The sequence below is a fragment of the Nilaparvata lugens genome, chromosome X (assembly GCF_014356525.2).
Source record: "Nilaparvata lugens isolate BPH chromosome X, ASM1435652v1, whole genome shotgun sequence".
Lineage (NCBI taxonomy): Eukaryota > Metazoa > Arthropoda > Insecta > Hemiptera > Delphacidae > Nilaparvata > Nilaparvata lugens.
Window position 1 is genome coordinate 64,821,951 of NC_052518.1, and position 24,261 is coordinate 64,846,211.

Consider the following 24,261-nt stretch of genomic DNA (forward strand, 5'->3'; position numbering starts at 1 on the left):
GGAGTCAGTGTCATTTTGTTACAGCCAAATTGTGTCGGCATTAGAGACTACCATTCCAGCCCATGAAAACCGTTGTTCATGTATTCGGTGGTGGTACTAGTGAAGTTCAAGGTCGTACTTGTGTGTCGATTCAGTCGAAGTTGGATCCTACCATCAAGTTTTCGATGGTTGCCACAGTGGTAGATAAAGTCATCGACAAGTTGCCTTCTTGTGAAATCGACAGATCCAAACTTCATCATCTTGAAAATCTCACACTGGCTGACGACAAATTCTACCCTCCTAGTAGAATAGATGGCATCATTGGTGCGGAGTTAGTTCCTTACTTGCTAAGTGGGAGTCCTAGTACAGGTGAATCGCACAAATTGATGACTGTTAATAGTGTCTTTGGTCACATTCTGATGGGGAGAGCGCTGATTATCACTTCAACAACGAATGTGTCGAATTGTTTTACAGCCATCTGTAGTCCATTCATTGGTAGTCCATCGTTGGATAGTTTTGTGGAACGTTTTTGGGAGTTGGAATCGTGCCCTGCACCAAGCTGTCAACTGAAACTGGAAGAGTTGGAGTGTGAGGTAAATTTTCGGAAGTCTGTACATCGTGTGAATTCTGGTCGTTTTGTTGTTGCCTTGTCATTTGCGGAGCCGCCCAGCAGCTTGGGAGATTCGTATGCTGTCACCAAACACAGACTACTGACTTTGGAGAGATGACTAGAGCTTGACAGCAATACTCGTATTTCATATCATGAAATATTGATCGATTACCTACGTCAGGGTCACATGTCGTTTGTAGCAGATCAGACAGACCGAGGTGGTTACTACATACCACATCACGCCATCGTGAAAGCAAGCAGCACTACCACGCCCATCCAAATTGTATTTGATGCTGGTTCCAGAACATCATCTGGTTTGTCATTGAACCAGGTTCTTCATGCTGGTCCCAAATTGCAGACTGACATTTTTGTTTTGTTAGTTAATTTTCGTTTGTTCCCAATCGCACTAACTGCCGACATTAAACAAATGTATTGACAGATATTAGTGGAGGATTCCTGCCGTCGTTATCAGCGTGTATTGTGGAGATTTTTGCCAGAGGATCCAATCGAAATTTATCAGCTCAATTGTGTTGTTTTTGGTGTTTCAAGCTCTCCATATTTGGTGCTTCGCACCGTCCACCAGCTTGTAGAGGATGATGGAAATCGTTTTCCAGCAACCAAGGCGAGAATACCAAGAGACATGTTCATGGACGACTTAGTCACATCTGTCGCCACAGAGTCAGAGGCCGCGGAGCTGTATTGTCAGTCCAAGCAGCTGTTTGAGGGAGGAGGTTTCTCGCTCACAAAGTGGACTTCAAATTCACCATCAATGTTGGAGAAATTCTCGGAGGAAGAGAAATCGTTTTCGTACAAGGATTTCGAAGCAGACAACTCCTTGGCTATCTTGGGATTGAATTGGCAACCTAGTACTGATCTGTTTCAGTTTTCAGTCAAGAGTGGTGAGGTCGTCGCTACTAAGCGTTCTATTCTGTCAGTGATGGCTCGTATCTATGATCCACTTGGTCTCTTGTCACCGTTTACATTATTTCTAAAGTGTCTTGTCCCAAAACTGTGGAAATTAGGAGTGGATTGGGACGAGAAGCCGCCTGAGTCTATATGCACTCTTTGGGAGAATTGTCAAAAAGAGTTGCCTCTATTGTTGAAATTTGCTGTTCCACGTCACGTTGGTTTGTTTCTGGATTCTCACATCAGTTTGATTGGTTTTTGTGACACATCATTGTCTGGTTATGGTGCAGTTATCTATGTGAAGTCGCAGAAGGAGAGCGAGGAGCCAAGAGTTGTATTATTGTGTTCAAAGTCCAAGGTGGCACCATCTTAAGTTGTTTCAATACCTCGTTTGGAGTTGTATGCGGCACTCTTGTTGGCAGAACTCATGAATTCAGTAGTCACTATTATTAGTGAATGTTGTCATGTGTCTCGTATTGATGCACTCTCTGATTCTACAGTCACCTTGTGTTGGATTAATGCTCCATCCGCGAAATGGCAAACTTTTGTTGGTAATCACGTCTCAAAAATACAGGATTCTTGTATACAGGAGTGGATGCATGTTGCCGGAATTGAAAATCCCGCTGACTGTTTGCCTAGAGGTTTATCTCCAGTTGAGCTTGTGAACTTTCCGTTGTGGCTCTCAGGTCCATCATGGATAGCAGAGGACGAATGCGATTGGCCTGTCCAAACTCAAATGGAAGAGATAGTGGATCCACCCGAGGCGAAAAAACCGTCAGTGTTGACAGTCACAAAATCTCCTGAGTGTAACAGCAATGCAATATATTCATTGATTGGTCGTTGTTCGGATTATGGTCGTCTTTTGAGAATTGTAATTCTTGTTCTCAAATTTTTACGAATCTTACCCCAATCAGAAGAATCAGATTTCGATGTTGCTGAGAAGTATCTATGTAAAGTGGTACAGAAGATACATTTTTCATCTGAATTTGTGCAATTAGAGAAGGGAGAAGATTGTTCTATGTGCCTACGTCGCCTGTCTCCATTCATTGATAGAGGTGTGATTCACGTCGGTGGTCGTTTGTCTCATGCTGGACTTGAGTTTGAGACTTGTCATCAGATGATCTTACCAAAATCCGACTCTTTCGTATCGATGTTAATTGATTATCATCACAAGAAGAATTGTCATGTTGGACCTTCGTTATTGTTGTCCTCGATCAGACAGAAATTCTGGATACTGTCTGCTCGCTCTATTATTTGTATTTGTGTCTTTAAGTGTAATCGTTGTTTCCGTAAAAGACCAGTAACAAAATTATATCCACTCCCAACTCAATAGTTGTTGTGATTGTTACATTTTTTTCTTTCGTGTTGTTTTTTGGTGTTGGTGTTTTGTTTTTATGGCATATCTGGATTTTTCCTTTCCGTGGTTTTTTCAGTTTTGTAACTTGGCTGAAAAATAGTTTTTCAGAGGCGGGGGTATGGTCTGGCCAGAGAATTCGAATTGTAGCGCCAGAATGCCAGACTACAGTTCTGCCAATAGTAGGCTTGTGTTTGCGCCAGCGCAGACCATCCTTCTGCTTTGGCCTTGTCGTCCTAGTTTTTTTTATTCTGTCTTGTCTCGTCACCCCGTTGTTGTGCAAGACCGAATTTGTGTTTGTCATGTAATTTCGATCGGAAATTTCTTGTAAATAATTGTTTGAGTGTCGTGTGTGTGAATTATGAATATAACAGCGTAAATAGTATTGAATTGAATTAATTTGGATCAGATTTGAATTCATAAAGAATCCAGTTTGAGCTTTGATCGAAACACAGTGTATGGCCTGCAAGTTGAACGCAAAAAGGCAGCCCGGAAGCAAAAACCTGTCTTTTCCCCGATTTCATCCCACCCTGAACCTGACCAAAACACCTAATAAAGGCTTCAAAGGGCAAGTAGTCAAGATTGGAATAAATTTGGTGAGTTTTTGCTCTTTTTCATTGTTCATTGATGCAGAGTTCAACTGTACAAATAACCTGGCTCAAATTGAAGATTAAATTTTGCCCCTTGTTTGTATTTGATTATTTAAATAGTAAATTACAGTCCTCTGGTAGCTCTAGCCTGAGCTTTGTTCAGAACACTAGCCAAAGGCCGACTTTGACTGCAATAAACACTCACTTGTCATGTGATGAATGAAATGATAATAATAATAATAATAAATAATCTCATTTTATAACATAATCAATACATTATTTCTTTATTCAATCAAACGAGGCAGATTTCAACCACCCAATAGCCTTTTACAACTGTACAGGAGTGAGTAGCACCCTCTGTGCTTCATACTCCACTGGGGGGAGATCTTTGCCTGCCATATCACCTTATAGATTAGATAAAGTGAGCTTTGTAGGGTGGTTTAGGTAGGGTAGGTTTGGTGAGGAAGAGTAGGTTATGGTAGGTTAGATAGGGTGGTTTAGCTCATTTAGGATAGGTAAGGTAGGAAAGGTAGGGTGAGGTAGGTTGGGTATGGTAAGTGAGGTATACCTTAGTTATATACCTTAATGAATTTTATAATTCTATAAATAATATGATCTGTCATACAAAATTGTAATTAATACATCATGAAATAAAAATTGACATTTTCCGTTTTTTTCATATCAATTTTGTAAATTCCTATTTATTTTTTGCATTTTCGACCAATAATTGTAGATTAATATTATTGCAGACTTACAGATGGCTTAGTTGGTGTAGATGAGGGGTATTAGTGGCTGAAGATTTATTCTGAATTTTGAAATTTTATATAGGTACTTGATGTTATTCAAATAGGCTAAATGTACGTTAAAAATGTATTCTCTCTTTAAAAGCAAAATGATACAATATGACAGAATACAGTCAGGGCTGAACAATATTGTTCACCTTGTCCAATACGAAACTTGAAACACACCTTGGGGTATTCAATGAGGTACTGTAATAAAGTCACAACACAAGCAGTTTTGTAGTTTTTACTGTAATTGAATTCAAACAAAATAGGCCTGTACAATTCTTGAGTGTCACATAACAAAGTGAAGTCTAATCCAAGACTCATGTTGATTTATTAACTTACATATTAGTGTATATAAAGGAATATTTCCATCAATCCATTTGAAATAAATTCTGTACAAAGCTGTTTGTTGTAAGGTGCAAGACTGTGAGCTCCAATCAATTTAGTATGTTCTTCTAATCTCAAAAATCAGCCATCAGTCACTATTGTGGCAGAATCCAAAGTCAGGGCAGTGGACTGTAAATGATAATTGATATTAATACCTACAAAATAAATCTCTGGATTCTGTGCATAAAAAACTGATAGCATGAAGTGCTGGGAGTATGCCAATAAAGGACAAAATGAGTAAACAAGTTGAGATTTAATATCAATGAAATAATAGGCAGACCACATACAAAAACAAGTGAATGGAAATTAAATCGAATGAAGATCTTTAGCTGAGTCTTATCACAAAATGAAATAAAACTGTTAGAAATGAAATAATTACAAAATTTTGAATGAATGTAAATTAATGATACTAATGACCATTGAAGACTGACAACAATTGATAAGGTAATGTTAATGACACCTGAATTGAAAATAGAAAATTTTAAATGATACAATAAAGTTAATGTTGAAAAATTCAATGTTACACAAGTTCAGAATCAATGTTACATACATTCTTGTCTTCGCTTGGAGCTCCAAGTGAATGGACGGATTTTGTTTTCTCTCTATCTTATCTAACAGCAGTTGGCTATGAACTGCTAGAATATTCTTTCCTGTGCGGCCGTGTACTAAAATCGGGTTTTTTGCAATTATTACCAGTTATCAACGCTGTGTGGGTTTTTTCTTTTATAAGTATATTGATTCTAACGTTACCGTACTGAATCAGCTATTATGAGTTTGTGTGGTGTTTGTAATCAACAAGTTGTGCAACCATCTAAGATTTCGTGCACAAACTGTCAAGGAATTTTCAGAGAAATCAATAATAGATTATGATAAATTAAAAAGCTTACTAATGCATCATGACTGGAGTTCGGTATATTTTTCTAATGATGTTAACTTTAAACTCAATACATTTATTGGTGTTTTGAATAATTACTTAAAACAGTCAAAGTACACTATTCTTGTAAATTTAACCAGTCATGATAAGAAATTGAAACCTTGGATGACTGAAGGGTTGTGTGCTGCTATAAAAAATCGTGATAAGCTCTACAAATAAATGTCCAGAAATCCAAATGACAATAAATTAAAATCAGATTATTTGAAATTTAAGAAAAAGTTAGTTGTGTGGATAAATGAACAAAAACACAGGTATTTTTCTCATCTCAATGTCTTACCTATCCAGCAACAATGGAAAGAAATTAATAAATTGTGTGGTCAAGCGTCAAGAAAACAAACAATTAGTTTACAGATAGGAGGTACAATTGTTAGAGAAGATCAGACTGTAGCTAAGGAGTTCAATAATTATTTTGCTAAATCAGCGGTTGAAGTAACTTCTTCCATGAAACCTTCATCTGATGAAAATAAGCAACTGTTAAGGAATAAATTTAAAATAAAAAATTATTACAATTCAATATTCCTTGAGCCTTTTCATTTTGATGAAATTGATAAGTTAATTCAGAGTTTAAAGAATGTCAAGTCTCCAGGCATGGATGGATTTAGTGGTAGGTTATTAAAAATAGTGTCTACATCAATTATTCCCGTTCTTTGTGACATTTTCAATAGTAGTATTTCTTGTGGAGTATTCCCTGATGCCTTGAAAATAGCCAAAGTTGTGCCTATCTATAAAAAAGGTTCAAAAACTGATATTGCCAATTACAGGCCAGTATCTTTGCTTTCAGTTTTTTTCTAAAATACTAGAGAAACTAGTAAAGAAGAGAATTGTAGATTTTTTCAATGTTAACAAATTCTTCTACAGTGGCCAATTCGGCTTTCAACAGGGTTTGAGTACTGAAATTGTGCTGAATCACTTTATGACAAATATTTATAATAGTTTGAATACTCGTGGTAAGATGAAAGTTTCAGGGCTCTTCCTTGATATTAAAAAAGCTTTTGACACTGTTGATCATGATATATTGATAAATAAGTTGTTCATGTCTGGGGTTCGTGGAACCCCCTTAAAGTGGTTTAAATCTTATTTAGAGAATAGGAGCCAATGTGTTAGTATAAATGGTATTAATAGTGAATTGGTTGTAAACAGCAATTGTGGAGTCCCTCAGGGTTCAGTCCTGGGGCCTCTCTTATTTTTAGTATATATAAATGACTTATTCTCATTGAATTTTCATGGATCTGTAACATCATTTGCTGATGATACTGCACTGGCCTATTCAGCTAATAGTATAAATGAATTACAAATGATGTTACAGTCAGACTTGAGCAATTTGAGACTCTGGTTTGATGGGAACAAAATAGTGTTAAATGCTTCTAAAACTAACTTCATTAATTTCTCCCTATCAACGGTTTTTGAATTCTCAGTCCCTTTAAAGTATCACGAGATAGATTGTCAAGCACAGTCATGTAAATGTAATAGTATTTATCAAGCTAATTCCTTGAAGTATCTTGGTATGACTTTGGATGACAGATTAATTTGGACAAGTCACATAACAAATTTGAAATGTAGACTTCTTTTTTTAATAATTGGGAAATGTTATAATCTTCAACAATTCTTACCTAGATATATTCTCCGTCAATTGTATTTTGCATTTTTTCACTCAAAACTAGATTATGGATTATCTTGCTGGATGTCAACATATGCTTGTCACTATAATCCAGTTGTAATTCTACATAAAGCCATAATACGCATCATTTGTGGTGTTAAAAGAAGGATTCACTCGTTCCCTTATTTCAAAATTTTGCAAGTTCTGCCCTTGAGAAGCATGTCGTTGCAAGGTGCAAGCAAGGTGCTGTCGTTGTTCTTTAAAATGAGTGGGAACCGAAATATGGGGATTGCGCCTGAAACTCATCCAATGGGTGAAGTGGTAACACGGCAAAGAACAAGAGAGTTGCTAGCAACACCAAGGCCTTATTGTACCAGGTATAAAAAGAGTTTTGTATTTTTAGGATGCAAATATTACAACTTGCTCCCTACTGACATAAGGAGAATCAATTCTTTGACACAGTTCAAAGTGAAAGTAAAGAAATGGCTTTTGAGTTTATCATTTGAAGATTTAATGATGTTTAATGAACTATAATACTTTTATTTTTTACCTTTATTAATTTATTTTTTATTTGTTGTACTCATTGATGAGTTCTACGACTTTGTCTATAATTAAACACCATCTCAGTGGTGTTGATGAACTCAAATATTTTTGTGTACTCATTAATTAGGTTTTTTTTATATACAACCTTGTCTTTAATTTGATATTATTATTATTATTGCAATTTTTTCACAATTTTGTCTGTACTGTGATACTGTTGTTGTAATGTCTTACTTCTAAGTGAGGTATTTATTTTTCCTTGTTGACATTCTGTATGTTTATTTTTAAAGCTAGTGTTTATTATTTTTTGCTTTTCTCTTCATAATGTCATCTATACTTGAGCAATCTAAGCCTTGTTTTATTACCATGGAATGAATAGTTTAATCAAGAATTAGTTGTTGGTTGTGACTATTTATTATTGAATTGTATGGTAAAGCTCAAATTGATTCCCATATGCATGTGTGAGAGTGTGTGTGTCTGCATGTGTGAAAGTACATTTTGATAAAAATTAGCAGTGTTGTCAGCTCCTACTAACGGGTGAAATACTTTGTTCTATTTTGTTAGTAGTAATTTTATTTTGCTCTGTGAAAATCATAAGTTTGTTTTTTTCCTTTTCTCTTATTATATATATTTTTTAGTTTTAAATTACAGTATGTTATTATACTCAAGAGAAGGAACTTGTACTATAATATGTTGTATTTGTTTTGATGCAAAATAAAAATTATTTGATTTGATTGATTTGATTTTTCATGGGGGCTGTGTCGGTCTAAAAGAAAATGATATTGAGGTGCTTAGTGGAAAAGCATGGAACTGTCAAACTTGTATCAATATAGTGGGTCGTCAGAGGGCCGTATCTGATTCCACTCCTGTAAAGTCTAACCCAAGTCATGGGTTGGTGGCCGGAGGAGCAGTGCAGGGACAGCCTGTAACACTCGACCAAATGAACAAATTGCTGGACAAACTTAGTGACAACTTGTATCAAAGACTGAGTACCGAGATTGCTGTGTGTAAGGAGTTGCTGGAGATGAACATGCAGGAAATAAGCAAGCAACGGGAGCAGATTTCAAACCTACTTGAAGAAAACTCCAGGTTAAAAGCCAAATTAAGGGAAACTGAGCTGAACCAGGACGAGCTTGAACAGTACAGCTGTAAAAATACCGTTGACATTTTTGGCGTGCCGGAGTTCGAAAACGAAAATATTGCTGAACGTATTATTGGAATTGCAGAGGCTCTCAACGTTAAGTTGGGCGCCACATCGATTGACGCGTGTCATAGGCTGCCAAAGCGGAAAAATCAAGCGACTCCTGTCATAGTGGTGCATTTGGTGCGGCGTGGAGATGCGGAAGCGTTGCTGAGAAACAGGCGGTCCTGCAAGTCATTCACGACGAACGACATCAATGTTCAGGGAAACAATCCGATCTACCTGAACAAATCTCTAATGGCGAAAATAAGGAAGATATTCGCAAACGCTAAATTGATGCTTGGAGATAATGATGCGCGTCGAGTGTGGATTGATCATGCCGGTAGAGTCAAGTTGCGGAGTGTAGACAGTAAGGTGGTTAAAATTCTAAGAGATGAGGAGGATTTGAGTTACATTGAGAGTAGTGGGACAGTAATTAACAAATAGAAAACTTTTTTCAGTCCGTAATGTAATTTATGAATTGGAATGAATATAATTATGTACTTACTATTTTGAGTTGAAAAGTATGATTTAAGTTGCTTGAATTTCTTCAATTCATTTGAATTTTTTTTTCTTTTTTAAAAAATTTTCTCTTGTACTTGAATTTATTAAGTTTAAATCTCTTGAATTTGGATTTCTTTAGTTTAAATTTCTTTTAATTTGTTTATTTCACTTGTGCTTAATTGGGGTGTCCAATGAATAATATAAGGCTTTCATAGTGAGATTGAGATGTGTCTATCAGTTTCGTTCTTCTTGACAGAGAATGATGATAAAATTGTTGTTTTTGGATTGGATTCTTTAACGTGTTTCGGTGGTTTGTTTTTCTAACTCATTCGGAAGGTGGAATTATCGATATTTCAGAGAGGTGATGATAAAGTCAGGATAACATCTTTGTTGATAATATTATGATAGAGTAAAGAATTTCTCTGCCTTCCTTTCCCCCGTATTCTTAGTTTCTTGTCACTATCTATCACTATCTTTTTGTCTTCCAAATTCTACCATTGTTTAAAGTTCTTGCTATGATAACAACCACCACACTGCGTTTTTACTATTTACTATACAAGTCGTTCATATATTTGAATAATTTCTTATTCATATTCTACTTTCGACATCTCAGTCTCACTTTCAATTCTGATTCATTTGTCTCAAAACAAATGCTTGATATAATTACATGAGAATGTATGCTTGCCTTTGAATATTATGCATAAAAGGCCTAACGTCTTACTAAAAGTTCCAACTAGCACAATCCCCATTTTAAACAATAATTTTGGATTTATAATGAAATTCTGAGCTTGAAAATAAACGATAATGTGAATTTATTACACATTTTCACATAAAAAAATCAATTTATTACATCTCTTTTTGCATAACAATCACTAAATTAATTTTCTATTGAATTACACGGCTGTACACAGGCTAACTTCATAAGGAAGGTAAATTATTTTTTACCCTTCTTCTTCTTTTACTTTTCTTTATTTTTTACATTTTTAATTTATTTTTTCTTTCTTGTACATTCTCCCAATTTGCGAAATTGAATTATTTTTCATCATGGTTTTGTTGGATGATTTTAGCGGTAATATTGAAGATGGATGCTATAATACTATAGAAATAGAAGATATACTCGATTTTCAACCATTTAACATTTTTAATGAAGGCTGCCGATCCTCCTTAAATATCTTACATTTGAACATATGCAGCATGAGGTGTAATTTCGATGAGTTTTCATATATGCTGCAGCATTGTAAAACTGATTATCACTTGATAATTTTGTCGGAGACATGGTTGTCTGATGATCATGAGTTTAACTTCAATCTAAATGGCTATCAAGTAATTGATTCACTGGCTATATTTGGTAAGTCTGATGGATTATGTATATTTATAAAGGAGAATTTGAGGACTGAGACTCTGGAAATTGACATTGCTTCAGCAAATTCAATTATTCTAGATGTTCATGATCCACAGTTGCAGCGAGATTTCACAATTATTGCAGTTTACAGATCCCCATCATTACGGGTTGATGAGTTTATTGAAGACCTAGGCCAGTGCTTAGAAAAATTGAAAGAAAGAGATAACATTATTTTGGTCGGCGACATAAATATAATTAAAAATCTAAATACAAATCTTGTAAATGAATACTGTAGCTTACTGCATTTAAACGGTTTCCAATCTTATATCAATAAATCAACTAGAATTCAAGGTAATTCAGTATCCTGTCTTGATCATATTTTCTATAAGAGTAGGAAACCTAAATCTGAAGAGATTCTAGGCATTATTTTTAAAACAAGCATCACTGACCACTTCGGAATAGGCCTTGTTGTGGGGTTCTTGGACCTCACACTCGAACCTAAAGAGCAAGTGAAATTCATTGAAAAAATGAATTATCCACAGCTAATTGATGTTCTAAAAAAAGAATCTGGGGATTGTATAATGAAGGGGTGTGACTTGGAAAATCTAACAGAAATTTTTATTAATAGACTAAATGAACATATAAATACTGCTAAAACTAAAGTTAATCTGCGGCATAAACTACAGCCATTAAAGAATTGGATGAGTGTGAATTTGATCAACTGCATAAAAAGACGAGACAAAATGTATAAAAATATGGCAAAGCAACCCCTAAACCTTGAACTAAGGAACAAATACACTAGATATTGAAACATACTGAGGAATCTAATAAAGAAAGCCAAGGGTAGCTGTCAAATACAATGAAATAATTATTAATGTTGAGTACATTAATAGAGGCGACATAGGCCTTCAATGAAAACGCTTGTAAGCCAAAGGTAGCTGTCAAATACAATTAAACAATTATTAATGTTGAGTACATTAATAGAGGCGACATAGGCCTTCAATGAAAATGCTTGTAAGCCAAGGGTAGCTGTCAAATACAATGAAATAATTATTAATGTTGAGTACATTAATAGAGGCGACATAGGCCTTCAATGAAAACGCTTGTAAGCCAAGGGTAGCTGTCAAATACAATGAAACAATTATTAATGTTGAGTACATTAATAGAGGCAACATGGGCCTTCAATGATTTGAATATCAAGTTAGACATCAATACAAATAATTCAGATATGAGAATATTAATTTGAGGTTAGAAATTGAAATGCTTCACAAATAAGTCAACTGATAATTGAAAACAATAAGATGATCAATAATACAATTATTATAACCTTGAAATATCGTAGGACAGTGCTCTCAATGAGACATACACTGTAACATATTGAATTCATGTACATAGGCTCGATTGCCAAATAAGTACGGACAATTTAATGTTTTTAATTGCCGTAAAAGCTGAATAATATCTACAAAAATAATATGAATTAACATTGAATTGTTCGAATACAGAATAAATTAGAAATAGAGAACAATGTCATCCAGTTTTGACACACTGTTAATTGTTTCATGAACAATTATGCAATACATGAGTAAAATGAAAATTGAATAAAAAGATTCACATAACCTGAGTTGAATTTTGAAGAAAGAGATGCAACCAGGCAGACAGGCAGGGAATCCACGGTACCCCAGGGAACAGCACGTTCAGCAAGCTCCAACAATGACCACGCGACCACGCGATGGCGAAATGAAAGCATCGGGTACGCGCCACCTTAGTCCTCCGACACACCCAGAACCTGACAGGAGTGGACAGCGACTATCTCATCCATCGACACCGTACGCCAGCGACAGGGAAAGACTGTTTTGAAAGAGTCTCGAATTGGCGTGTGCGTTAGGCGCCAAAACCGGCCACTTTTACATCCGTACAGAAACGACAAAGTCAGACACATCAAATCTCTGACACTTCAAAAACAAGACAGTCAGGTTATACTTCTTGGACGGACTGTACTACGCAGAGCTGACTGGTTTTCAAACAATGGTATTGTTCTGATGAATCCCCACATGTAGGCTATTCTTAACAAGACCATTGACAATTTATTTCTGAAACCTATCACTCTTTTCTATCCCTCTTCGTAGTAATATCAGTCGATGACTTATCTTGTAATTGTATAATTCCTATTTATCAGTCCTATATATATTTTATAAGTCCTATATATCATTCCTATTTTGTGCAGTTGTCTCTCTTTTCTGCAGTTATTTGGAGCTTAAATAATAGAACTATTAGTAAATTTCTTGACACAAAACAAAAATAACTTCACTTAATAGGTCAATTGTCAAGATTAGTGAGTACACTGAAACTTCTCTATAATTCGTAGTTTTGTCATCAAAAACACTGTAATTAGTATTCCCATAAAAATAAATACACTAATATGCCATAGTAACTGATTATTATGCTACAGTAACTAATAACTCCAGTGATGAGGAGACCGAAAATCACATCAACTGATGAAGTGAATTGGAAAAAAGGGTGTTGTGATTTATCATAAGTAAGCTGGAATATTAATTGCATGCAATTACCACAATTTACCCATTTATTCATAACAGCTAATGCTGATTGTTAATTATTTACCCATACGGAGTGAACTTTAAAGTTCTATGGATTCACATATAATAATATAACTAGAGACACCCTTGGTTGAAGAACTCGCTCTTGAACAATTGTATTGATCTCTGAAATCTTTTACAAGTATGTCAAATTAATATTTAACAATATTTTCTAATATTCATTCATAGAGGCTATATTATAAATTAATTATGGGCAAAGATGGGATCAGTATCAATGATATAATTTTCTCGTATTTTGTTTTATCAGCCTCGATATTGCAGAGCTTGATATATAATTCGTCACCCTCCAAAATTCGTATTAAATGCTTGGTCCCGTAAGCTACAAATTATATAGGTTCTACTGTGTTGAATGTAGTCTAGGCCTAATGGAGGGTTAATTACTCGAACATCGAGAATTTTGAATATAATAAAATTATTCAGTATTGTTTTTAATTTTGAATGTCATTTTCAATACTGGAAGATATACAGTTATCATTTCCCAAAATAGCGGGAAAATGTTATTTTTTCATGATAATATTTTGATGATTGATTTTTCTACGTTTCAACGACGGGATTTGCTTTTGTCTGTATATGTATGTTGGCATGTTTGTAAATTAGCTTTTGATGATTACAGCTTGGCAATGCTCTCGGTTTTATTTATAACAGGTAATATTGTCATCGTCAATACACGCCAATCAGTCATTGGATGTTTTTCCGATGTCCGAAGGGCTAATTGAAGTGACATATTGACAATGAGATCTGTTTATAAATGCTGTACGAGGTCTGCTGTTCACAGAACTACTAGCTACAAGTATTCAACTGCAGAAGTCGGAAATAGACATTTCATTTTACTCATGGAAGACACCCACCCTTATCTATCTACTTCACGTCTATGAAGATAACAATATCAAAGAAACAGAGTTGAAAGTACAAAGACATAGAGATGGAAATTTAGAAGTGAATGAATTGCTATAATTCAATTTCTCAGGTATATTAAAACTGACTACTTTAGCATTTACCTGATTAATATTACCGCAATCATTATGTTTTAAATTCAAATTTGCGTTGCGTTGCTGTCACTCGGCTGCTCTCTGCACCATTTTCTCGAATCATGCAATAACTTCAAAAAAATGACGTCAACAAACTTGGTGACTCAACACATCTGTCTCGTTTTCAACTGACAATGGCAAACTCTTTCGATCAGCTGTTTTCAACTGACAATGAAAAACTCTCTTGATCAACTGTTTTTAACTGACGACGGAAAACTCTCTCAGTCAGCTGCTACTCGGTTGATGAATATTATTACCGTACCTAATCATTTTTAAGTTCCCTCAGTGAGTTATCCTAAACATGAGTCCTAATCCAAATGATGATTCTCGTATCACAAACTCTATATTTCAAACTTAATCAAAATCGTTAGAGCCGTTTTCGATTTCCATCAGACATACAAACAAACTAACAAACAGAAATTGAATACGATGATAAATACGTCTATAGTAACATCCATATGGGGACGTCTGTTATAGTAGACTGCACAAAACTAATCCGATGTTAGTTGGAAGAGCTGAGTACCTCCTCACCCCTTACCATAAACTTTGCCAATTCTTCAGGTGTACTGTATTATGAAAATATCAATATCAATTTTTACTTATAATCAGCTGCCTAGGGGGCCTAGGCCCCCCTCAAGGATCAGATAAATAATGAAAATGCGGGTCTATCTACACGAATCCTCAGAGTCTCATAATGATTTAATACTTTTCTTTATCAGCAGTAGTATAATTCCTTCTACAGTATCAACAATGTAGCAAAATTGCCTTGAAAGTATGGGTAGAGAGTAATAAATAATATATTTTTCTCTGTGGTATAATTTGAATACAGAATGGGTACACTTATTGATCAGAGCACAATAAGTGAGTTATTGAATAAATTTCAATGTGAGAATTAACAAGTTGCAAGATGTCACAGTGAAAGCAAAAGAAAGGGCACAATCAGACAATCAAAAATGTATGTAAAGGGTTGTTGAGAATTAAGGAAACAGCTTGATGTATCTTCAGCTTTCTAACTGGAAGTTATTTTCCAATTAGAATATGATCCACAATGAAATTGTTGAAATTGTCATTGTAAAAGAAAAAATTATCTTTTTCCATGTTTTTTAAGAAATCTGTTTCAGTGTATTCCTACTCTAGGGCCTCTCTGTAGACCCATATTTCTAATAAATATTCCATGATTGAATTAAATAACTAATAATGTATATGTTTGTATTGATACTTCAACCACATTTGTATAAAATTGGAAAAAATGAAGCATATAATAACATCTTCTAATGTAACATTTATGGGGAAAAACCCAGGTCCCTCTATCCTTTGGGGGTATATTCCTCCCCCCCCAAAACCCCTTGGTTTTTACCCCCCCCTTTAGCAGTTTGGTGAAATGGCACCACTGAAGTTGAATGAAATCAACTTGGTAATTGTATGGCAAGATTACGATACTTATGAGCTCTACTTAGAAATGGATTGTGAAACAAGATAATTGTACTGGAATGTAATAAACTGTGATATTTTCATGATTATATAAAAGCAATTTAGCCATTCATTTCAATCATTGAGAGAAAAACCAATAAGATGCTCATATCATCTTCTCAAATCTTAATACATTAACAATACACTACCGGTAATTCACGTGTAAATAATACTGATGTGGTCGATTTCAATGAACATTAAATGAAATGTTTGTTTTCTTCTAAATGTCTATACTTGAGCATTCTGTTAATTTCGAACAGAGATCACTTTTACGGAGTTTTCTCAGATGATGCAGCAATCACTGAGGAATATCCAACACATAACTCAATAATCCAGGAGAGAGTCATCTAAAATTAAAACTATTAGTGCAATATTGCTAAATTATTAGTGTTTTTCAATAAATTATTAATCCTATAAATGTCTCTTAATTAAATGATAAGTTATGGAGTTCCAAATATTATAATATTTTTCGCATTCCCATTTTTCTTTTTTTTATATTTGAATCGCTTCATTTGGGTCACTCGTTGTTTAGTCGAATATAGTATTTAATAGTATTATTCAGGTATATCTATCACATAAATCTCTCTCAGCAGCTACTATATAAACGCTTAAAATAGGTTGCTAGGGAACGATAATGATAAGAATATGTGATGAATAATCTATCCTGTTCTAGGCGAGCAATATTTCTGTATCACAGATATCCAAAAACTTCAACACTAAAATGTGAATATCTTTGAAACGGTTAGATATATTTATGAGCGATTTCCACCATTCATTGTCTCTTGAAATTCTTTATTATTCGAATCTTGTATTAAAACCTTCCCATAGAAAATTTTTGATTCAATGTGGCGGAACGAAGATGGCAGACCAAAATTATTTTGAAGCTACCTATAGAATTTTTTTCAATTTGAATAGAATCCCAGTGGAGCCCAATGTTATATTATCTTTGGAAAAGGAACATTAAGCTGTGTTCCTATTAATATTACGCTGTAGGCCTACGTGAATCCATAGGACTTCATAGGTTTCTCCGTATGGTTAAATGATTCAGAATCAGAATTCAAATTTTGTTAAATCAATAATACCAACGACATAGCAACTGCCATCACAATTTGTATCATTAATATTACGCGTATGCTACTGAAGGATAATAGTCAGGCAGACACACAGGAGCAAGTTATTTTGTCTCATGCTGTACTTTCAATGTTACTTTTATATCCTGAAAAAGGACGAAGAAGTGAGTAAAATATTTTGTTGTTCAACGAACTTGACCTGTAAAAAGGTTCGAAGAGTGCGTGTTCAAAATTTGAAGCTGATCGATCAACTCTTTCTAAAGTTATTGTAGTGCATTCAAACAAACAAGCGAACCCACAGACTGGCAACAACTTTGAACTTGAGTAAAAAGTAAGAACTTGCTAACGCTCGTCCAACAAATATTATTGAGAGAACAACGGGCGGTATTATCAAGTTGGGAGCACATAACTTGAAAGAGTAAAATTATTTCAGTGTAGGGGATTGTGTATTTCACAAGAGAGTGTGGTTCTGAGGGATATAGGCCTATAGTGAGAAAGTGAAGAAGTGAGGATTTAATTGAATTGCAGTTTTAGTTTTTTTTTTTGCACGGCCGGCCCTCTCTCACATTCAACCATTAACCCTCCAGTACGATGCTACATCAACTATATTATACAATCCTACTCGGTGGAATGGGGGAATTCACAATATTACAAGCAAGAGTTGATGGTAATGAATATTATTGACACAAAGAAATTTACAAATCTAGGCATGGGAAAGTCAAATTCAAGATAGGTTGTAGATAATTATGTCTGAAGCATTGTATGAAATAATAACAAAACCCTGAGGGGTTTTGAAGAAAGGAGAGCATTAGCACACAACCGGGTAAGAGAGAGAGAGAGAGAGAGAGAATGAGAGAGGAAGCAATAGAACTAAATAAGGTTGAGATAAGAGACAATGTCACGCAGGAGTATTGTCCACACTTCTACAGTCACACAAGTTCTAAAAAGAATATTTCAAAGAAAGTACAGTCTTCGCCAAAATTGAAACCAGTTTACTTCCAAGCTATTCTGTCAGCTTAACTCACATAAGCGTCAAAAGCTGATAGCGACAACCAGAGACTGTTTTCCAGGTAGAGAAATTAGTCACGGACTCGCCCCGCCAAAACAAGACACTTCTTTTTTAGCACAAGAACGACAGAAGTTGCCACCGCCAAAACAAGACTGATTTTCAGTGCTAGGATGGATGTGTCTGACTTTGACGGTGGTGTATCCTGACATCGTCCCGAAAGCATCAAACACAGCAGACAATTCCCCCAATGGGCATGTGAACAGGAACATGTAGAACTCCAAACAAAAAATCCGAATTCCAAGTTGTGGAATTTTTAGATCGATTTCCAAACGGTAGAGATGATGAAATTGAAAGTCTGAGTTTCAAGTGGTGAAGCCATGTTGTTAGAGAAATGACGAGAGACACCAACACAATACTATGGAACTTTGACAAAGTCTATCAGCATAAATACACGAAGAAATTGATAAATAGTTGAATCACAGTTGATGAATACATTTGAAGAATTCATTTGAAGTAATATTTCACATTCAAAACGTTCAATAAGCCAGATGAATTTGGATGAAGAAAAGGTAGACCAGAAGCGATGTGCACTACCAAAGAGAGATGATCAAAAGATGAGAAGCTAGGCCAATGCTCGGCTAACAAAGGACAAGCTGGAAACGCCATACATGTAAGCAAACGTTCGCGACAATTTGATGAAAAAGTAGCAATTATCTTGAAAGTAAGATGCCTAAAGGACGAAATAAAATACCAAAAATTGAATAATGAAAATATTAAAATTGAAACAACGAATAATATTAGAAAACACAATCTTGAATATGTTAAGCCGCGTTTACACCGGAGTTGGCAACCAATGCTTGCCGACATTTATCGGCAATTTTGAGTTGCACGCATTAAAACAACTGCAACTCTCATTGCCAACCGTAGTTGGAGACCGATTTTGCGAGTTGGCAACCGAAATTTGGTTTTCCGACCGGAGTCGGTAAAGATCAAAGGCGGTTGCCAACCCCGGTCGGCAATGCAAGTTGCAGCGCTAACTTGAGCTGCAACTTGAGTCTGCAACTACCCTGCTACCCCTCCCGCCTGTTGGCTCCACGTGGTCACGCTGCGTCAGTTCCTCAGTTCAAGCAGGCTAGTCGTCGTGAGTTGTTGTGTTTTGTGTATGGTTGTTGTTTGTGCTAGTGCAATGGAAAATCTTTCAAGTGAAGTGGAGTGGACAAATGATCAGGTCATTACTTTGATAGAGTTGTTTAGAGAGAAGTCTGTCTTGTGGAACCACACCCTTTCGGATTTTAAAAACAAAAATTTAAAAAATTATGCTTGGAATAAAATTTCCCAGGAAATAAAAGTAAACAAACTTGAAGTCCAGTCTAAAATGAGGAATTTGATTACAACATCCCAAGAAGGGAAAAAGTGGTTCTGGAGCCTGAGGGTGATGAAGATGCCAATACATTAACTAAGCTATAATGTAAGCTAAGCTATACATTACTCAAGCTAAGCTATACATTACTTAAGCTATAGAGTTTCTTTGTTTGATTTGGAGTTTTTCTGTTGTATACATTTATTTCTAATTTTATGAATTGTGTTACTTTGAAACATTAACTTAACTTTGTGTTCATATTTTATTTACAAGTCACTACCAGGTTGCAACTTTTTTTGTCTAGATTTATTAACTCAGTGCACAACGTAAACAAATAAAAGGTATCTAAAAATAACAATATTTAGTAATTTTCTTTATTTGCCCACCTGTATGTTATCCTTCAGGAAACCTATAACAGCCTCACAAACCTCTGGCACTAAAATAGATATCGCACTTTTGGAAACTTTAAAAAAATAACTGAGACTAGTATAAGAGTCGCCACTCGCCAAAAAGCGCAATGTAATAGCCAATCTTTCTCGCACTGGAATTTCTTTCCTGTAGTTAGTATCCTGTTTACTAATTATGTGTCCAATACCAACAATTAAACTTTCAAAATCGTCACTTGACATTCTTAAAAAGTTTTTTACACTGCCATCGCATCTCAATTCTCCCGTCAAAGGATCTGTATCATCTCGATTCAAATCATTTAAAAGATCGCTGCCGCTATACTTTGCTCTTGCCTGCAATGAAGGTCGAACCCAGTATCTTCTGGGTTTTTTACATTTTGATAAAATAACACACGCTGCCGCAGCAAGAACAACCTCTTCAGCACTCGACATTCTACATACTGTCTGATTTTCTACATACTGTAAAGTTTAGTTGCAAGTTGCAGGTTGCAGACCTAAAAACAAACTATGTGCCCAGGTTGCAAGTACATGTTGCAGACTTCCATCGGCAACTAGCGTCTGTAATCGAAGTTGGCAATTTTTTGTTGCCAACTCCGGTGTAAACGCGGCTTTACCGTGACTGTAACGAGTATCGAATATCAAGTATATATCGAGTATCGAATATCAAACGAGTATCGAAGTGGAACCGTTCCAATAAATGCTTTGTCAGATTTTACAACTGTTTTCAAATTAACCAAGTTCAAAGTAGATATGTCTGTAAAAATTGAGTTGGGCATCAGATATGTGCAAGTGATGGTGACATTCAATGCTCTAAGTAGGCGTTTTGTCAACTCCAATAACAAAATATTCATGATTTGGAATCTCTGACTCCAGCAAATATGAGAACCACCCATAGCACCCATGACTGAAGGGTTCTTCTTCAACAAATAAATCAATTTTAAGTAAACCCCAAAGCTATCGCATTATGAATTAAAATTCAATACAAATTACAAATACCGAGATTTGTGATTGTATTCAGAATTGTAAAAATAATTTCTAGTAGGCGCTGGTAAGCTAAAACATTTATTTATTTCAAATTCACTTCATTTTACTTCAGTTTAGATTTATTTATCATCTTTGGAACAAAATTATACAAACCACTCTCTGTCTCAGACAGCACCGTATCGCGCATGCGTTAGCAACGGGTTTTTCCCGTTCCATTCAGTCAAATCTTTGAATGTAACGTTCTTTGTGATTATGGTTACCGAGCACTGTAACTGGAGCCAATCGTCATTCTATATGATGAAGATATTATTATCCAATGATGATTTATCATTAACTTCAATATAATAATGAATATATTATCATTTTATTTAATAAAAGCAAGAGTACTTTTGAAAAATATAACTAATAAAATATAACAGTTGTTATTTAACTGATGTTAAAAAACACTATAACTAAGTCAGCATATTGTCATTTCAAAACAAAAACCGAACCATCAACCTCCACTTTTACATTTTAAACATCACTAAACATAACAATTTGAAAAACCTCTAATCCCTTCCAGCATATTGCAATTTCAAAGCAAAAACCTAACCTATCTGTCCACCTTTGAAATATCAAAAAGCATAATTCTACCTGGACCCTAGCCCTTTCTAGCATATTGCAATTTTAAAGCAAAAACCCAACCTAACCTTATGTAACATTATTAAATATAATCCAAAAAAAACCTAACCACTAACCCCTAACCCCTTCACATTTGATAATTTGGATTCAAAGCAAAATCCTAACCCCCTAACCTATCCTTTCACATTTGAAACATCAAAAAACCATAACTCCTACTGCACCCTAGCCCCTTCTAGCATATTGCAATTTCGAAGCAAAAACCTAACCTATCCTAATAACACATTATTAAATATAACCTAGATAAAACCTAACCTCTAACCCTTTCACATTTAATACTTCAGATTTATTCGTCATCTTTAGAACAAAACATAAACATATGGTTCATTCCATGAACATGTTCACAAATATGTGGTTCATTTCATGAACATGGTTCATTTCGAACATGTGGTTCGAAGCAAAATCCTAACCCGCTAACCTATCCTTTTACCTTTGAAACATCAAAAAACATAACTCTACCTAGACCCTAGCCCCTAGCCCCTTCTAGCATATTGCAATTTTAAAGCAAAAACCTAACCTATCCTAATAAAACATTATTAAATATAACCTAAATAAAAACGAACCCCTAACTCTTTCACATTTGTTGAACGATAGACAAGGATAGCAACACCATTGCAAATCGTACACTACCATTATAACGTGAACCTCACTATAGATACTCAAAGAGTACTTTTGAATAACTATGTTATAACTGTGACTGTTGCTGGCCGTTACTCTGTTTCTGCACAGAGAAGAGATCAGAGGGAACATTCTTACCGACTATTGTTTCGCCTTATGTGTAGTATCACTTATACCGGTAGAAAGCGCTTGTATACGCAAATGACGATTTCTGTCTGAGCTGAGTTAGTACTGTAGTAGGGGGTCGTAGTGGGGAGTCATTGGCATCCTAAACTTCCCTCTCCAACAAACCAGTTCACACCACTCTCTCCCCCCAGCAAAACAACTGCTGACAGCATTTGTGGCTTGAGGCATGTATGTCATTGTTTTGCTAATAGTACATAGACTAGACATTCATTTTTCTTATTCTAATCACTTGCTACTCTCAACTCTCCAGATCGCATGAACGCTGCTTCTCCAGTGACAAAGAGGATTAATTTTTATTTCTAATCAACAAGAACTAGAAAACAATAAGTGAATGAGTGGCCAGATTTTGTAACTTTATTACATTATGTACTTCAATTCAATAATTGAAAAAATTTAAATCAATCTAATTTAATCCACAATATTGCGATTTTGAACTTAAAAATTGAGAAAGAGCATGGAATAATTTTAATAATGACATGTTCTTGAGGTGCTGTGTAATGCAGCATTATATTTCTCTATTATTGTTCTAAAATGATTTTAATAAATGATGTCAAAACTGCTCATTAACAATAATATTGTTTCAGTTACTTTTTTTTCATTGAATAGCCAAAGATTGTTAACCTTAATAATATTATTTCAGTTGCTTTTTGTTTTCATTGAATAGCCAATGGTTGTCAACCTTTTTCATGGACTGTACCCATAGTGGAAAGTTCTAATTTTGCATATGAGCTAAATGCTGTTAGGCTAGCCGTCTAGCGGGAGATTGGGGAAGAGGGAGTAATTTGAAAATTCAATGAATTTCTCTCATTATAAACTTATAAGAGCCACTATCTTCTTAGCATTCAGTAAAATAACATCCAGTTTCATTGTATATTATAAGGAGGAAATTGATTGATACTCTTTAAAAAGATTTACCTACCCCTGTTATTATGTATGTGTATTTTTGTCGTAAATGTATTTCCTTTCCTTGATATAATACAAAATTATAAGTAGAGCAATAAAGAGCAAAACTAAAATCGTAAATCGATTTAGAAATAATCTTCATGACCTTTTAGAAGAAACTTTGTGGCTGAATCTGCTAATCAATTCCGACCATGTTGATAAACTTGAAACGCAAAAAATGCTGTTGATTTTATCATTTTTATTCATAGTTCACTTGGACGCACGGTACGATTCAATCACTTGAAAATATCAAGAGATTGAAGATATTCTCCTCATATTCACGATCTCGGTATTTCTAAGATGGAAAACAGTAGTTGAAGATAAATATTTATGGTAACTGAGCTCCTATAGAATAAAATTTAGAACCAATCATGAGTTTCTATGATGTATGATCCTCGTTTAAGAGACTCTTGATTAACAGTGGAATTGCGAAAAAATGGTAAAACTTCAATCGTCACTTTTTCAATCGGTTGTAACTTTCTAATGGTATTGAAATCGAAAGTATTGTTGATTGGAGTGAGAAGAGGAGGAAATTCCTCACATCCTTGACTAGATTTTGATTTTATATCTGTATTATTTCATAAGATATGCAGCATTGAATAAATAAATTGTCGTTATTCTGTGTATGGAATATGGGTTGAAGTACAGTGTACACTCAACAAAAAATTTCCCATTTCTCTTAGGAACTTGACTCATGATATATGATTTCCAACTACCTTGACAAGCCGAAAAGAAAGAGCGTACGGGAAGATCCGAACATTGTATCAAAAGTTATGAATGAAATTTCGATCCTTGAGGTGTCCTGAAAATCTTTGAGATAGAGCGTTCTACCTGTTCTCAGATTGTAGAGCACAAAATTACGCCTAGTAGGTTGTTGAATTATAAATTTTTGAATTGTGACAATCGGAAGATATTGTTGATTGAATACTATAGGATTTATCAAAATTGATTTTCCATGAAATTCTACTCGTTTTGGAAAAACTGTAGGATAGAACTGATTGAAGTTATAGAGGTCTGAATGATTCCATTTTATTCTGAATTTTATATACAGTAAAAAAGGAGAGAGAGGATTTTTTTTGTCCAATGACTGGATTTAATTGTAATAGCTCAGAACTGGAGAATGAACCAGACATATTAGGTATTTGGGCCACTCTGTACAAGGAAATTTTGCATGCGAAAATTGGTT

The 24,261-nt window shown here is 34.9% G+C and overlaps 1 protein-coding gene across 1 annotated transcript; it reads right to left on the reverse strand.

Moving 5' to 3' along the window:
* Positions 1–4,606: 4,606 nt before the first annotated feature.
* LOC120354345 lies at positions 4,607–20,276 on the reverse strand. The gene is made up of 2 exons (XM_039441356.1): positions 19,647–20,276; positions 4,607–4,740 (listed from the first exon to the last, which is right to left on the reverse strand). The coding sequence occupies exons 1-2, from the start codon at positions 20,097–20,099 to the stop codon at positions 4,693–4,695; spliced, it is 501 nt and encodes a 166-aa protein (XP_039297290.1). The 5' UTR covers positions 20,100–20,276; the 3' UTR covers positions 4,607–4,692.
* Positions 20,277–24,261: the final 3,985 nt, after the last annotated feature.

Excerpts from the sequence above, each read along its gene's own strand:
- LOC120354345 (XM_039441356.1), bottom strand. The coding sequence starts at position 20,099 with ATGTCGAGTGCTGAAGAGGTTGTTCTTGCTGCGGCAGCGTGTGTTATT. Across the intron at positions 4,741-19,646 it reads TCCTGAAGGATAACATACAG|TCCACTGCCCTGACTTTGGA; the intron begins GTGGGCAAATAA and ends TATCATTTACAG.